The sequence below is a fragment of the Leopardus geoffroyi genome, chromosome C2 (assembly GCF_018350155.1).
Source record: "Leopardus geoffroyi isolate Oge1 chromosome C2, O.geoffroyi_Oge1_pat1.0, whole genome shotgun sequence".
Lineage (NCBI taxonomy): Eukaryota > Metazoa > Chordata > Mammalia > Carnivora > Felidae > Leopardus > Leopardus geoffroyi.
Genome location: NC_059333.1, coordinates 49,278,809 through 49,295,919, shown reverse-complemented (window position 1 = coordinate 49,295,919; position 17,111 = coordinate 49,278,809). Strand labels below are relative to the sequence as shown.

Sequence of the window (17,111 nt, the reverse complement as noted above, 5' to 3'; positions counted from 1 at the left end):
AAAAAGAAATTCATTCATGTTTTTGTGTGTGTCAGTAGTTTATCTGTTTCCGCCGTTGACATTCATATGGGTTGTTTCTAGGTTTTTGGCAATTGGAAATAAAGCTGCTATACATATTTGCATACATGTTTTTTTTGTGAGCATAAGTTTTAATTTCTCTAGGGTAAATACTTAGGAGTGGGATCCTGGATTATATGGTAAGTATGTATTTAATTGCCAAACTGATTACCGTAGTGGTTTTATGATTTTGCATTCCCACCAGCAATGTATGGAGAGTTCTGGGTGCTCTGTATCTTTCTTAGCACTTGGTATCGACAGTTTATTTACTTTGTAAAAAATGTTTATTTATTTTTGAAAGAGTGTGAGAAGGGGAGGGCAGAGAGAGAGAGAGGGAGACACTGAATTTGAAGCAGGCTCCAGGCTCTGAGCTGTCAGCATGGAGCCTGATGTGGGGCTCAAACTTACAAGCTGTGAAATCATGTCCTGAGCTGTGAAATCATAACCTGAGCCAAAGTTGGATACTTAACCAACTGAGCCACCCAGGTGGCCCCAGTTTATTTGCTTTTTTAAATTAACGGAATCTATTTTTTAAGAGTAATTTTAGGTTTACAGAAAAATTGAAGGGATAGTACAGGTAGTACCCATAAACCCCTTAATTCCCCCTCCCCTGTTACCCCCACACAATTTCATTTATTAATATCTTTGCATTAGTGTAGTACATTTATTACAATTGATGAGTCAATACTGATATTATTATGTATTGAGATGTAACTGACATATAACATTGTACTGATTTTAGGTATACAACATAATTTGGTATATGTATATATTGCAGAATGATTAGCACAGTAAATTTAGTTAACATCCATCACCACACATAGTCACAGTTTTCTTATGATGAGACTTTTAAGATCTACTCTCTTAGTAACTTTCAGATGAACAATCAATATCAGTAAGTCACCATACTGTGTATTACATTCCCAGTATCAAGTCACCATGCTGTATATTACATTCCCAGGACTTATTTATATTGTAACTAAAACTTTGTACATTTTGACCCCCTGCACCCACTTTGCCCACTCCCCACCTTTGGCAACCACAAATCTGTTCTCTTTATAACTTCAGATTTTTTTTTTTTCAGATTCTTCATATAAGTGAGATCATACAGTATTTGTTTTTTTGGTCTGATTTATTTCACTTAGCCTTATGCCCTCAAGGTCCATCCATGTTGTGCAAATGGCAAGATTTTTTTTGATGGTTGGATAATATTCCATTGTGTATGCATACCACATTTTCTTTATTCATCTATTGGTGGACATATTGTTTCCATGTCTTAGCTATTTTATTTTGTTTTATTTTATTATTATTTTTTTTAAAGTTTATTTTTGAGACAGAGACAGAGCACGAACGGGGGAGGGGCAGAGAGAGAGGGAGACACAGAATCTGAAACAGGCTCCAGGCTCTGAGCTGTCAGCACAGAGCCTGATGCGGGGCTCGAACTCACGCGAGATCGTGACCTGAGCCGAAGTCGGAGGCTTAACCGACTGAGCCACCCAGGCGCCCCATATTATTATTTTTTTTAAAGTTTATTTATTTTTGAGACAGAGACAGAGCATGAACGGGGGAGGGGCAGAGAGAGAGGGAGACACAGAATCGGAAGCAGGCTCCAGGCTCCGAGCCATCAGCCCAGAGCCCGACGCGGGGCTCGAACTCACGGACCGCGAGATTGTGACATGAGCTGAAGTTGGAGGCTTGACCGACTGAGTCACCCAGGCGCCCCTGTCTTACCTATTTTAAATAACGCTGAAATGAACATGAGGTTGCATATATCTTTTTGAAGTGGTGATTTCATTTCCTAAGGATAACTACCCAGAAGTGGAAGTGGAATTGCTGGATTATATGGTAGTTCTGTTTTTACTTTTTGGAGGAACCTCTATACTGTTCTCCCTAGTGGTTGCACCAGTTTACATTCCCACTTGCAGTGCACAAAGATTCCGCTTTCTCCACATACTTGCCAGCACTTGTTATGTCTACGTCTTTATGATAATGGCGGTTCTAACAGGCATTGATGATTAGTGATGTTGAGCAGCAGCTTTTCATGTAGGTATTGCTCATTTGTATGTCTTTTTTGGAAAAATATTCAGACCCTCTGCCCATTTTTCAATTTTTTTGGGTTTGTTTTTACTTATTTTTGAGAGGGGTGGGGAGCTAGAGAGGGACTGCGAGAGAGGGAGACTATCTGCTATCAGCACAGAGCCCAGTGTAGGGCTCAAACTCACGGAACTGTGAGGTCATGACCTGAGCCGAAATCAAGAGTTGGATGCTGAATTGACAGAGCCATACAGGTGCCCTGAGTTTTATGAGTTCTTTAAATATTTTGGATATTAACCTCATATTAGATATATGATTTTCAAATCATTTCTTAGATTCTGTACGTTGCCTTTTCATTTTGCTGTATAGAAGCTTTTTAGTGTGATATAGTCCTACTTATTTCTTTCTTTGTTGCCTTTGCCTACATGTCAGATCCAAAAAACCATTCTTAAGACCACTGTTAAGGACCTTACCATCTTCTAGAAGTTTTATGGTTTTAGGTCTTATGTTTAAGTCTTTAATCCATTTTGAGTTGATTTTTGTATATGGTATAAGATAGCGATCCAGTTTCATTCTTTCACATATGACTATTTCCCAGCACCATTTATTGAATAGACTTCTTTCCCCATTGTGTTATTTTTGGCTCCTCTTATATATTAATTGAACATATATGCATGGGTTTATTTCTGGGCTCTGTTCTGCTCCACTGATGTATGTGTACCATTCTATGCCAGTACCATTCTGTTTTGATTACTATAGCTTTATAATATAGTTTCAAATGAGGAAGTATGATGCCTCTGGCATTTTTCTTCTTTTTAAAGACTTCTTTGACTTTTTGGGGTCTTTTGTTGTTCCATACAGATTTTAAGATTGTTCTATTTCTGTGAAAAATGCTGTTGGAATGTTGATAGGGATTGCATTGAATTTATAGATTGCTCTGAGTAGTGTGGACATTTTATCAATATTCTTCTAATCCATAAGCACAGGATATTTTTCATTTATGTCTTTTTCAGTTTCTTTAATCAGTGCCTTATAGTTTTCACTGTATTGGACTTTCATCTTGGTTTAATTTATTCCTAGGTTTTTCTTTCTTTTTTTTTTTTTTGTTTGGTTTATGTATGTGATTGTTTTCTTAATATCCCTGATAGTTTGTTGTTAATATATGGAAATGAAATTGATTTTTGGATAGTGATTTTGTATCCTGTAACTTTATTGAATTTGTTGACTAGTTTTAGCAGTTTTTGGTGGAATCTTTAAGCTTTTTTTTTTTATGTTTATTTATTTATTTTGAGGGACAGAGAGAGCATGAGTATGAGCAAGCTGGGGAGGGACAGAGAGAGAGAGGGAGAGAGAATCCCAAGCAGGCCCTGTGCTGATGTGGGGCTTGATCCCACGAACTGTGAGATCATGAGCTGAGCTAAAATTAAGAGTTGTATGCCCAACCAACTGAGTCACCTACGTGCCCCTTTAAACTTTTCTATGTATTACATCATGTCGTCTGTGAATAGAGACAACTTTACTTCTTTTTAATTTGGTTGTCTGTTATTAAATTTTTATGCATGCATGCATGCCTAATGCAAGATTTGGTTAGGACTTCTAGTATTCTGTTAAATAAAAGTGTGGGAAGTTGGAAACCTTGTCTTCTTCCTGATTTTAGAGAAAATACTTTGAACTTTTCATGATTGAATATGATTGGAGCTGTCATCTTGTGATATATGGTCTTATTATGTTTAGGTACATTCCATATATATTTATTTTGCTGAGAGTTTTTATTGTGAATGGATGTTGAATTTGTCAGATGGTTTTTCTGCATCTTTTGAGATGATTATATGTTCCATCTTTTATTTTGTTAATGTGGTATTTCACATTGATTGACTTGTGGATGTTGGAACCTTCCTTTCATCTCTGGAATAAGTACTATTTGATCATGGTATATAATTCTTTTCTGTGGTTGTATTGGGTTTGCTAATATTTTGTTGAGGATTTTTGTGTGTTTTCATCAGAAATTTTGCTCTGAAATTTTCTTGAGTGTACTGGTCTGATTTTGGTATTAGGGTATTGATGGCCTCATAAAATGAGTTTGGGAGTGATTCCTCCTCTTCTCTTTTTTGGAGGAAATTAAGAAAAATCGGTAATAATCATTATTTAAGTGTCTGGTATACTTTACCAGACAAGTTCTCTTGTCCTGTACTTTTGTTTCTCGGTAGTTTTTTTTTTTTTTTTTTTTTTTAACGTTTATTTATTTTTGGGACAGAGAGACAGAGCATGAACGGGGGAGGGGCAGAGAGAGAGGGAGACACAGAATCGGAAACAGGCTCCAGGCTCTGAGCCATCAGCCCAGAGCCCGACGCGGGGCTCGAACTCACGGACCGCGAGATCGTGACCTGGCTGAAGTCGGACGCTTAACTGACTGCACCACCCAGGCGCCCCGTTTCTTGGGAGTTTTTGATTACTCATTCAATCTTACTAGTAATTGATCAGATTTTCTGCTTCTTCATGATTCAGTCTTGGTAGGCTGTGTTTCTAGAAATTTACTCATTTTTTCTAGGTTGTCTAGTTTGTTGTGTAATTTTTTATAGTAACCTCTTAGGACCTTATGTAGTTTGGTGGTATCATTAGGAATGTCTCCTCTTTCACTTATGGTTTTATTTATTGACTTCTCTTTCTTTTTTTTCTTGGTGAGTTTAACTAAAGGTTTGTCAATTTTGTTTATCTTTTCAAAATACCAACTCTTAATTTCATTGGTTTCTTTCTTTCTTTCTTTCTTTCTTTCTTTCTTTCCTTCCTTCCTTCCTTCCTTCCTTCCTTCCTTCCTTCTTTCTTTCTTTCTTTCTTTCTTTCTTTCTTTCTTTCTTTCTTTCTTTCTTTCTTTAAGTTTATTTGAGACAGAGAGAGAGAGAGCACAAGTGGAGTAGGAGCAGAGAGAGAGAGAATTCCAAGCAGGCTCTGCACTATCAGTGCAGAGCCCGATGTAGGGCTTGAACTTATGAACTGTGAGATCATGACCTGATCCAAAGTCAGACGCTTAACCAACTGAGCCACCCAGGCGCCCTGGTGTATAATTCTCTTTATACGTTCTTGGACTTGATTCTTTTGAGATTTTTACATCTATGTTTGTAAGAGAGATTGTGTAGCTTTATTATCTTGTAATGTATTTTTCTGGTTTTGGTATTAAGGTAATGCTGTCCTCAGAATGAGTTTGGAAGTGTTCCTCTGCTTTTGTTTTTTGGAAGAAATTGTTGAGAATTTGTATAAATGGTTTCCTTAAATGTTTGGTAAAATTCACCAGTGAACCAGTCTGGGCCCAGTGCTTTCTGTTTTTGAAGGTATTAAATATTGATTCAGTTAATTTAACAGCTATGAGACAATTCAGATTATGTATTTCTCATTGTGCAAGTTTTGGTAGATTGTGTTTTTAAAGATACAGGCCCAGTTTATCAAATATGTGGGAGTAGAGTTGTGTCTAGCATTTCTTTATCATTTTTATATAGTGTCCATGGGATTAGTAGTGATCACCTCTCTTTCATTTCCTATATTACTAATTAGAGCTTGTCTTTTTTTCTTAGTTAACATGGGTAGAAGTTTGTCAATTTTATTGATCTTTTTAAAGAAGCAACTTACAGTTTTGTTGATTTTATCTATTGATTTCTTGTTTTCAGTTTTACTGATTTCTGTCCTATTTTTAGAAATTTTCATCTCCTTTCTTTGAAATTAATTTGCTCCTCATTATTTTAGTTACCAAAGATGGAAGTTTAGATTATTGATTTTAGAATTGTCTCTTTTTTTAACAGATGCATTCAATGCTGTAAGTTCCCCTTTTAGCATATGAGCTTGAGAAGAATGCATATTCTTCTGTTTTTAGATGAAATATTCTATAAATGTTAATTGGATACAATTGATTAATGGTGTTTTTCAGCTTAACTCTGTCCTTATTGATTTTCTGCTGGATCTGTTTCTAAATGAGGGGAATTGAAGCTATAATTGTTGATTCTTTTATTCGTCCTTGTATTTCTATTGGTTTTTGCCTTATGTATTTTGATGCTCTGTTGTTGAGTACATATGCATTAAAGATTGTTATGTCTTCTTGGAGAATTGACCCTTTTATCATTATGTAGGATGTCTCTTTATCCCTGTATCTTCCAAATTTGATAATTTTTCTTTCTCTGAAGTTTGTTGAGTCTGAAATTAGTATTGCTACTCTAGTTTTCTTTTGATCTCTGTTAGAATGGTATCTCTTTATTCCTTTACTTTTCATCTGTTTGTGTCTTTATATTTAAGGTGAGTTTATTGTGTACAATGTATAGTTGGGTCTTTTTCTTTTTCTTTTTTGGATTGATCTTTGAATATTTAACCACTTTTCTGTCCTGGAATAAACCCTAATTGGATGTATTGTAGTATTCTTTTTATGTATTACTTGTTTTGATCTACTGATTTTTTTTTGTTGTTGTTGAGTGTTTTTGTTTATGCTTATCACAGATACTGGTCTTTAGTTTTCTCTTCTTGTACTGCCACTATATGGATTCAGTATCAGTGTAATTGTTTGCCTTATAGAATGAATTGAGAATTGTTCCCTTCTCTTCTAGTTAATAGAATAGAGTGTTTAGAATTCATTTTATTCCTTACGTAAATGTTTGTGTGAATTTCTAGGAAAACTCTCAAGGTCTACAGGAGCTAGGAGTTAGTGGGAGGGAAGGTGGTAGCTGTGTTTGTAAAAGGATAGCAGAAAGGTTGGTGTGACACAGCTGTTCTATATCTTGACTTAGGTTGCAGTCACAGAGATGTGCACATATGATAAAATTGCATTGAACTAAATATGCATGCACACACAAATGTATGTGAAATTTGGGGTGCCTGAGGGCCTCAATAGGTTAAGTGCCCAACTGTTGATTTTGTCTCGGTCATGGTCTCGTGGTTTGTTGGATTGAGCCCTGCATTGGGCTCTGCACTGACAGCATGGAGCCTGCCTGGGATTCTCTCTCTCTCCCTCTCTCTCTGCCCCTCCCCCGTTCATGTACACTCTCTTTCAAAATAAATAAACACTTAAAAAATTATTAAAAAAAATAAAACAGGTGAAATCTTGATAAGGTCATGGATTGTGTCATTGTTAATTTCCTGGTTATATATTTTTCTAGAGTTATGCAGGGTGTTTGGGGAAAACACTGAGGAAAATTGCTTGAAGAGTATACAGGATTCCTCAGACATTATCCCATAATTCATCCACTGGTTCACTAGATACTGGTTAGCAAATAACTTCAGCTCATGGTTTTTGTCAAGTGTTTTCAGTGTTGGCATTACGTGTTTCTTACTTTGGAAACTGGGTGAAGAATCAATAGAGTTGAAATTCTGATTTAAAGTTAAATGAACATACATAAGAAGGAAAGGAAAATAAGCTAAAAAGAGACAGGGAGGCAAACCATAAGAGACTCTTAAATGCAGAGAACAAACTGAGGTTTGCTGGAGGGGAGGTGGGTAGGGAGATGGGCTAAATGGGTGATGGACGTTAAGGAGGGCACTTGCTGGGATGAGCACTGGGTCTTCTATATAAGTGATGAGTCACTGGGTTCTACTCCTGAAACCAGTACTACGCTATATGTTAACTAACTTGAATATAAATAAATGAATGCATGAATGAATGAATAAATAATCAATCAATTGGGTTGCCTGGATGGCTCAGTTGGTTAAGCTCCTGACTCTTGATTATGGCTCAAGTCATGCTCTCATGGTTAGTGAGTTTGAGTCCCGCATCGAGCTCTGTACTGACAATATGGAGCCTGTTTGGGATTCTCTCTCTCCTTCTTTTTCTGCGTCTCTCTTACTCTATTGAAATAAATAAGTAAACTTAAAAAATCTATAAAAAAAAAGTTAAATCCAGACCAGTAATCTCAATTGGTTAGAAAGTCATCGTATATTTTTATTTCAATAAGCTGTGATAGTGGTAGTGGTTGTGAACAAAGTATTTTCCTTAGGATACAACTTTAGTTCTTTTTTAATATTTAAGGAAGCACTCAGTTGAGGTTGTAAACCCCACACCATTTAGAATGCATGTAGGGTTGATTTTGTTCAAGCAAACTTTTAGTCAGGATACTATGGAGTTTTTATTTTAATTAGCATTATATTTTATTTTGGCATTTTTCTCAGAATGAAAGCTTCAGAATTAGGTAACTGAATGCTTTGATCTTGTTTGTAAACAAAGTCTTTTATTCTTCCAAAAGCTTTTTTCATATTTAAATTAAAATTATTTATACCATCTTAAGTTTCATAGTGTGGTCAGGTAGCTTTCAAAATATGTATGTGAATAAATTCCCATTCATAATCAGTTTGTAGGAGAAATCTTTGTTATCTGATTTTATTTTTCAGAGCTAGTGTATAATAGGTTCACAGACTAAAAGAAAAACAAATCATAATTTGTGAAAAATACAAATTATTAACCCAGCCTGTAACTCTTATATAATTTTAAGAAGAAAATATATAAATATTTTAGTGTGATAATATGTGTAAACAATTGATCAAAGTCTAAGGGAATTTTGTTATCATTTGATAATATCTCCAGATATACTTCAGGTTACCCTTAAATATGATAGGATTCAAGAATTTGGAGTTAATGACATTTTAATTAATTTCCTTACTATTAATGTTATCTCCAGTTTGTCCCCATGAGTTCATTTTGGTGTTCATTCCCTTTTTGGTGGGAATAATGTTTTGTTTTTTTTTTCCTATATAGAATATATAGTACTGTAGGTTCAAAGACTAGTACTTCCATTGTTTTGCACATAGAGGCAAACTTTTTTACAATATGATAGTGGAGTACAAAAAATTCAGTAACATAAAATGTGAAGGCTGCATTTTACTGTGAGATTAATGGAATATTACAAGGACCTAATTGGACAGTAGTTTTGAGAGTTCAGCCCTTAAGCCAAATCATTCCCAGTCCTGGTGGTAGTTTTGATGTAAACAGATAGTATAATTCATTGTGAGAAGTCTTATCAATAATAGGGATATACAAAACTTATAATGGTGTTGTAGAAGAAATTGATTCACTCTGCTAGAGGGTGAGAAAGGTTTCTTGATGGTACTAGATTGGGGCTTAATGGACAAAGAGGATTAGGGAGGTCAAAGCACATTCTAGTAAAAGGAAACAGATGTTGAAGGATGAAACTGCTTGGCTCTTTCAGGGAACTACAAATAATTTAGTATGGTCAGAATACAAGATGTATGGGAAACAGAAGTGAGAAATGAAAACAGATTTTTTTTACCCCATCCTATAGGTAGTCAGGATAGAAATTTAAACAAGAGAATGATAACAGTTTTGCATTTTTTAAAGATTTAACTGTCATGGGGCGCCTGGGTGGCTCAGTCGGTTAAGTGGCCGACTTCGGCTCAGGTCATGATCTCGCGGTCTGTGAGTTGGAGCCCCGCGTCGGGCTCTGTGCTGACAGCTCAGAGCCTGGAGCCTGTTTCGGATTCTGTGTCTCCCTCTCTCTGACCCTCCCCTGTTCATGCTGTGTCTCTCCCTGTCTCAAAAATAAATAAAGCGTTAAAAAAAAAAAAAAAAAAGATTTAACTGTCATGATGGACTAGATGCTAGAGTAAGGGAGTAAGAGACCATTGGCAGGGAATCCCATTAGTTTAACATTGTAAGAGTCCAGGTGACAAATAAGAAGAGGCAGAACTAAGACAGTGATAACGAAAATGGAGAGAAGATATAGTTTTACTCTTGTTATATTGATACATTTACATTTTGTAGAGGAATGGGAGTGACAGATGTATGTGTAGGTTGATATCTTGGAGATTTTTGAGAATTTGTACAATTTAGAATTAAAGCATTGGAAGAAACATAGGCTTTTATGGGAGTCAGACCTGGGTTCATTGGTCAAGCCTCACTTACCTTTGATTAAAGTGATATGTTTTATACCATGCAGGGCTGTGATGATAAGGAGATAACATAATGCTTGGAAAATTAAAAAGGATGTTTATTGAAGGCTGTCATGTTCAGGACAGCGTTTTGTTTTTCATTACTTAAAACATTTTTTTCTTTTGTTAAATGACTTTTTTTTTTGTACAGGTGGAAATGAATTGGTTTACTTTTTTTTTATTAATTTTTTAGTTTTTATTTAAAATTTAGTTAACATATAGTGTAATATTAGTTTTAGGAATAGAATTTTGTGATTCATCACTTACATAAAACACCCAGTGCTCATCATAAATGCCCTTCTTTAAAAAAAATTTTTTTTAATGTTTATTTTTGAGAGAGAGAGAGCGCAAGCAGGGGAGTGTTAGAGAGAAAGGGAGACACAGAATCTGAAGCAGGCTCCAGGTTCTGAGCTGTCAGCACAGAGCCCAACACAGGGCTTGAACCCACAAACAGTGAGATCATGACCTAAGCTGAAGTTGGATGCTCAACTGGAACCACCCAGGTACCCCACAAGTGCCCTTCTTAATACACATCGCCCAGTTAGCTCATGCCCTGCCTACTTCCTTTCTAGAAATGCTCAGTTTGTTCTCTATAGTTAAGAGTCTCCTATGGTTTCTCTCTCTCTCTTTTTTTTTTAACCCCTTATACCCCTCTATGTTGATCTATTTTGTTTCTTAAATTCCACATTTGTGTGCAAAGATACAGCATTTGTCTTTCACTGACTGACTTATTTTGCTTAGCATAATATACTCTAGCTCCATCCACATCATTGCAAATGGCAAGATTTCATTTCTTCTTATGGCTAATATTCCATTGTGTGTGTGTATGTATGTGCATGTGTGTGTATGTATATGTGTACACATAAATACACACCACATCTTCTTTATTAATTCATCAGTTGATGGACATTTGGGCTCTTTCCATAGTTTGGCTCTTGTTGATAGTGCTGCTATAAACATCGGTGTGCATGTGCTCCTTCAAATTGGTATTTTTGTGTCCGCTGGGTAAATACCTACTAGTGTAATTGCTGTGTTGGAGAGTAGTTCTATTTTTAACTTTTTGAGGAACCTCCATGCTGTTTTCCGGAGTGGCTGCACCAGTTTGCATTCCCATCAACAATGTAAGAGGTTCCCTTTTCTGTGCATCCTCGCCAACATCTGTTGTTTCCTGTATTGCTAATTTTAGCCATTCTGACAGGTGTGAGCTGGTATTTCATTGTGGTTTTGATTTGTATTTCCCTCATGATGAGCGATGGTAAGCATCTTTTCATGTGTTTGTTAGCCATCTGGATGTCTTCATTGGAAAAATATCTACTCATGTCTTCTCTCCCTTTCTTCACTGGATCATTTGTTTTTTGGGTGTTAAGTTTGATAAGTTCTTTGTAGATTTTGGATACTAACCCTTTATCCGATATGTCATTTGCAAATTATCTTCTCCAATTCTGTAGGTTGCCTTTTAGTTTTGTTGAGTGTTTCTTTCATTGTGCAGAAGCTTTTTATCTTGATGAAGTCCCAATAGTCCATTTTTGCTTTTGTTTTCCTTGCCTCTGGCAACATGTCTAGTAAGAAGTTGCTATAGCTGATGTCAAAGAGGTTGCTACCTGTGTTCTTCTCCAGGATTTTGATGGTTTACTGTCTTACATTTAGGTCTTTCATCCATTTTGAATTTATTTATTATTATTATTTTTAATATTTGTTTATTTTTGAAAGAGAGAGAGAGAGAGACCGAGCAGGGGAGAGGCAGAGAGAGAGAGAGACAGAGGATTCAAAGTGGGCTTTGTGCTAATAGCAGAGAGCCTAATGAGGGGCTCAAACTCACAAACTGTGAAATCATGACCTGAGCTGAGGTTGGGCACTGAACATACTGAGCCATCCAGGCATCCCTTGAATTTATTTTTGTGTGTGGTGTAAGAAAGTGGTTTAGTTTCATTCTGCATGTTGCTGTCCGGTTTTCCCAACAACGTTTGTTGGAGTCTGGCTTTTTTCCACTGGATATTCTTTTCTGCTTTGTCGAAGCATTATTTTTTTATCTTTTAAAAATTTATTTTAAATTGTTGAAAAAATAACAAAATTTATCATTTTAACCATTTTTTAAATGTTTATTTATTTATTTATTTATTTTGAGAGAGAGGGAGAGAGAAAGACAGCATGAGTGGTGGAGGGGCAGAGAGAGAGAGGCAAAAAGAGAATCCCAAGCAGGCTCCATGCTGTCAGTACAGAGCCTGATGTAAGGCTTACACTCATGAACCATGAGATCATGACCTGAGCCAAAATTAAGAGTTGGATGCTTAACCAACTGAGCCACCCTAGCACCCCATTTTAACCACATTTCTATTCATTCATTCATTCATTCATTCATTCATGAGAGCATGCAAGTGAGTAAGGGGCAGAGAGAGAGGGAGAGAGAGAGAATCCCACCAGGTGCAGAGAGAGAGTGCAGATCCTGGAGTGTGATTCAAGCTCATCTGATGCAGGGCTTGAGCTCACGAATTGTGAGATCATGACCCCAGTTGAAGTCGGAGGCTTAACCAACTGAGCCACCCAGGCATCATATTTACAACAATTTTTGATGCCAGATGTGTGTGGATTTCCCCCACCCATCAATCCTCTGTGACACCACCTGGGTATCCTACAATTTAATTCAATTCTGACACCACTTGGAAATAGTGTCAGCTCCCACAAGTTAAGGGCGCAGTCACACAAGACTGCTCCCACAGCACTTCAAATGCCAGTCACAAGTCCAGCTGTCACTTTGCTTGTGATGAACTGGTTATAAACCTGAAGTTCCACAGCTTCACCCCCTCCCCACCACAGGTTCAATTAATTTATGCTAGAGCTGCTAAGAGAACTCAGGGAAACACTTATGTTTATCAGTTTATTAAAGGATTTGACAACATAACACCACTGAAGAGCCAGATGAAGAGATACATAGGGCAAGGCCTGGGAGGGTTTCATAGACCAAATAATATAACAAAAGATGCTCCTATCACCCAGTAAATTACAAGGGTTTCAGAGTTCTAGGCCAGGAACTGGGGGCAGAAACCAATATATATATATTTTTTGTTCTTTCACAGTCATCAAGGGTCATCCATGTAGCATGTGTCAATTTCTTTTTTAAGACTGAATAATATTTCATTGTATATAGCTCATTTTGTTTATCCATTCACTTATTGATGGGACACTTGAATTGCTTCTGTCTTTTAGCTGTTGTGAACAATGCTGCTATAAACACAGTGTACAGATCTCTCAGGATTAAACTGTGTTTTATTTTTATTTTTTTGATTTTTTAAAATAAGTTTGTTTATTTTGATAGAGACAGAGCACTAGTAGGGGAGGGGCAGAGAGAGAGAGAGAAAGAGAGAGAGAGAGAGAGAATCCCAAGCAGGCTCTGTGCTGCAAGCTCAGAGCCCAGCGTGTGGGGCTGGAACCCATGAAACCGCTCACATGACCTGAGCTGAAACCAAGAGTCGGTTAACTGACCAAACCACCCAGGCACTCCAGGAAAACAGTGTTTTAAACTGACTACATATATAGTCATGTTTACATCCTTGTGAGATACCTATTATTACGTCTATTTTCAGGTAAGGTAACTAATGAAGAGAAGATAAATAATTTATTTGTCTAGATTGATACTGTTTTGTATTAAATAATTTTACTTTTGTGTCTAGTTAGATTAAATATAAACCCTGTTAATAAGATGTCTGACTCTTCCCTAAAAATTTCCATGCAGCAATTCATCGGGAGCAAGTTGTAATCCCTTTCAATTATTATAAATATGGTAACTTCAAAATCACAGGTCCTATTTAACTTGGTATATAATAATTTCTATTGTTTTTTTTTAAACTCTTTGAAAAATTTTATAATTATATAAGCTTTAGGATCTCGAAATGTTGGTTTCCGGACTAAATTTACCGTGAGATTTTTAAATATCTTTCTTCTATTTTTTTGGTAGACTTATATTTCTACACTAGCAAAAGAACCAGGTGGGTTTGTAAACTGCACTTGTTTTCCTCTGTGAATTACTATGAATTTGGCCAATCATCTTGAAGTTTTAAATAAAAACAAACTTAAATGCCTCTTAATTATCATATTGTTATACTTAGTATTAAATTCCATTTTTCCCCCACCAGTGGAAAAGAAGCCTAAGAAATAAGGTCCTCTCTCTAGACCATAAAAGTAGAAAAAGTGTTCGTGGGCGTCCTGTCACCTCTAAGACATCACCAGAAAGGTAAGATATATGTGTGTATGACATAGGATGGGCTTATATTGTGTATAAATAGTGTGACTGACCATGGTGATTCATTTAGCTTCTTTGGATCTCAGATACATAATTTTGAAATACAAGGACTGAATTCAATGTCCTCTAAGGTTCAAATGTGAACTTTCTGTGATTCTAAGTCATCTTAACTCTTTTCTTTTTGTGAATTTGGAACATCTTGATAAACTTTAGCTGATAAAACAAGAGTTACATATAGACTTGATTATAATGCTTGATTCATTATTTGTGGTCTGCAGTAAAAAAGATGCTCCATTTAGCACTTAGTGTTAGTAAATTATGATTATACTAGAGTTAAATATTTGGGAGATTCAAATTGCAGTTATCAGAAGGAATTTAGAGCATTTCAGGATTGGATATTTGTAAATAATTAAAAAATTGTTCTATAAAAGAGTGTTGAATTTTCTTTTATGGAATAGTGAATGAATAAAAAAAATGAGTGTAGCAAAGTAAAAGTTGTAATTATTGGGAGGTCACACAAATTAGAAGACTAATTGAAGTTCTTAAATTTATGTCAGAGCACTTTGTAAGGTACTTAGTCTTATTCTTCCTTTTCGAGTAAATTGTCTATAGGAAATGAAAAACATTGGTATTCCATATCCTTATCACTACTTAATTCCCTCCCTCCCTCTGTTCCTTCCTTCCTTCCTTCCTTCCTTCCTTCCTTCCTTCCTTCCTTCCTTCCTTCCTTCCTTCCAATGTCCTTGTGGGTGTAAACCTGTGTCTCATTGTGGTTTTGATATGCATTTCCTAATGACGTTTGTCTTTTTATGTGTTTGTTGGTGATTTTTATATCTTCTTTGGAGAAATGTCTACTTAGATTTTTGCCATTTTAAAATTGTGTTGATATGTTTCTGTTGAGTTGTAAGACTTCATTATATATTCTGTATACAAGTTTTTAACAGATATATGGTTTACAAATATTTTCTCCCATACAGCTTTTCACTTTTTTGATGTTGTCTTTTGAAGCACAGAGGTTGTTTTCATTTTGATGAAGTCCCATTTATCTATTTTTCTTTTGTCATGGTGCTTTTTTGTTGTCATGTCTAAACTATTGCCTAATCTCAGGTTAGAATGACTTATTCTTAAGTTTTCTTCTAAGGGTTTTAAGGTTCTAGTTATTAGAGTTAGGTCTTTTATTCATTCAGAATTAATTTTTGGATATGATATGAAATAGGCATCCAAATTTATATTTTTGTTTGTGAATATGCAATTGTCCTAGCACCATTGGTTGAAGAGGTACCAATGTTTTGGGGTAACTTTGATGAAAATCAATTGCCTACAAATATAAGGGTTTATTTCTGGATTTGGAATTTTATTCCATTGATCTATATGTTTGTCCTTATGCCAGTACCACTGTGTCTTGATTACTATAACTTTGCATTAAGTTTTGAAATTAGAAAGTGAGAGTCTTCCAGCCTTATTGTGTTTTTCAAAATTGTTTCAGTTGTTCTAGATTTGTTGCATTTTCAGTTGAATTTTGAATCAGGTTGTCAATTATAACAAAAAAGCCAATAAGGATTTTGAGAGAGGATGTGTTAAATCTGTAGACTAATTTGGGGAGTTTGGCCATCTTAATATTAAGTCTTCTGATTCATGAACATGAGATATCTTTCTATTTAGATCCTTTTTAATTTCTTTCTGCAGCTTTTGGTAATTTATTTTCTTCTTTTTGATGCTGCTGTGGAATTGTTTTCTTAATATTATTTTCAGACTGTTCATTGTTAGTGTATAGGAATTCACTTGATTTATGTATGTGGACATTATATGCTGTGATCTTGTTTAAGGCTTCCTAGTTCTAGAAGTTTTTAGTAGATTGCTTGGAGTTTTATACATAAAGACAGTTTACTTCTTTATTTCCAACTGGATGCCTTTAATTTTTTTTTCTTTGCTTAATGTTCTGGTTAGAACATCTAGTATGATGTAGAATAGAAGTGGTGAGAGTGGACATTTTTGTTTTGTTCCCACTCTCAGAGGGAAAGCATTCGGTATTTTACCATTACGTGTCATGTTAGCTAGATTTTCATAGATGCTTTGCTATGGTTTGAATGTTTGTGTCCCCTCAAAATGTTTATGTTGAAATCCTAATGCCCAGTGTGATGGCATTTGGAGGTGGGGCCCTTGGGAGGTTAAGTCATGAGGGTGGAGCGCTCATGAATGGGATTACTGCCTTTATAAAAGAGACCTCACAGAGCTTCCTAGTTTCACCTTTTGAGGACACAGTGAAAAGTTAGCAGTTTGCAGTACAGAAGAGGGCCTTCACCAGAGCCTGAGCATGCTGTCTGGCACCCTGATCCTGGACTTCCCAGCCTCCAGAACATGAGAAATGAATGTCTGTTGTTTATAAGCCACCCATTTTATGGTATTTTGTTATAGTAACACAAATAGACTAAAGTATGCTCTTTTTCATGGAGGAAGTTCCTTTCCATTCCTAATTTGTTTGAAGCCTTTTTATCATGAATGTGTGTCAGGTTTTGTCAGATGCCTTTTTTGCATTCATATCATGTAATGTGTATCTTTTAATTAATGTGTTACATAAATTTATTTTTAGATCTTAAGCTAAATTTGCATTCTTGAGATAAATCCCACATGATCCTGATTTATGATCCCATTGATATGTTGCTGGATTTAGTTTGCTAGGATTTTTTTGAGGATATTTTCATTTGTATTAGGAAGAGAAATTGATCAGGAGCAGTGGCTTAGTTGGTTAAGTGTCCGACTCTTGATTTTTGCTCAGGTCATGATCTCATGATTTGTGAGATTGAACCCTGCGTCAGGCTCTGTGCTGACAACGAGGAGTCTGCTTGGGATTCTCTCTCTCCCTCTTTCTTTC

At 35.9% G+C, this 17,111-nt stretch overlaps 1 protein-coding gene across 9 annotated transcripts in view; it reads left to right on the top strand.

The window, feature by feature from the left end:
- The window catches only part of SENP7 (SUMO specific peptidase 7), a 164,171-nt gene that overhangs the window by 20,593 nt on the left and 126,467 nt on the right, over positions 1–17,111 (top strand). For 8 of the 9 annotated variants that reach the window (XM_045501865.1, XM_045501864.1, XM_045501863.1 and 5 more), the window contains one exon: positions 14,133–14,230. The exons of the other annotated variant lie outside the window; for it this stretch is intronic. In XM_045501865.1, coding sequence (XP_045357821.1) covers positions 14,133–14,230 — 98 coding nt within the window. The remainder of the gene's footprint in view (positions 1–14,132; positions 14,231–17,111) is intronic. 9 annotated transcript variants of the gene reach the window in all.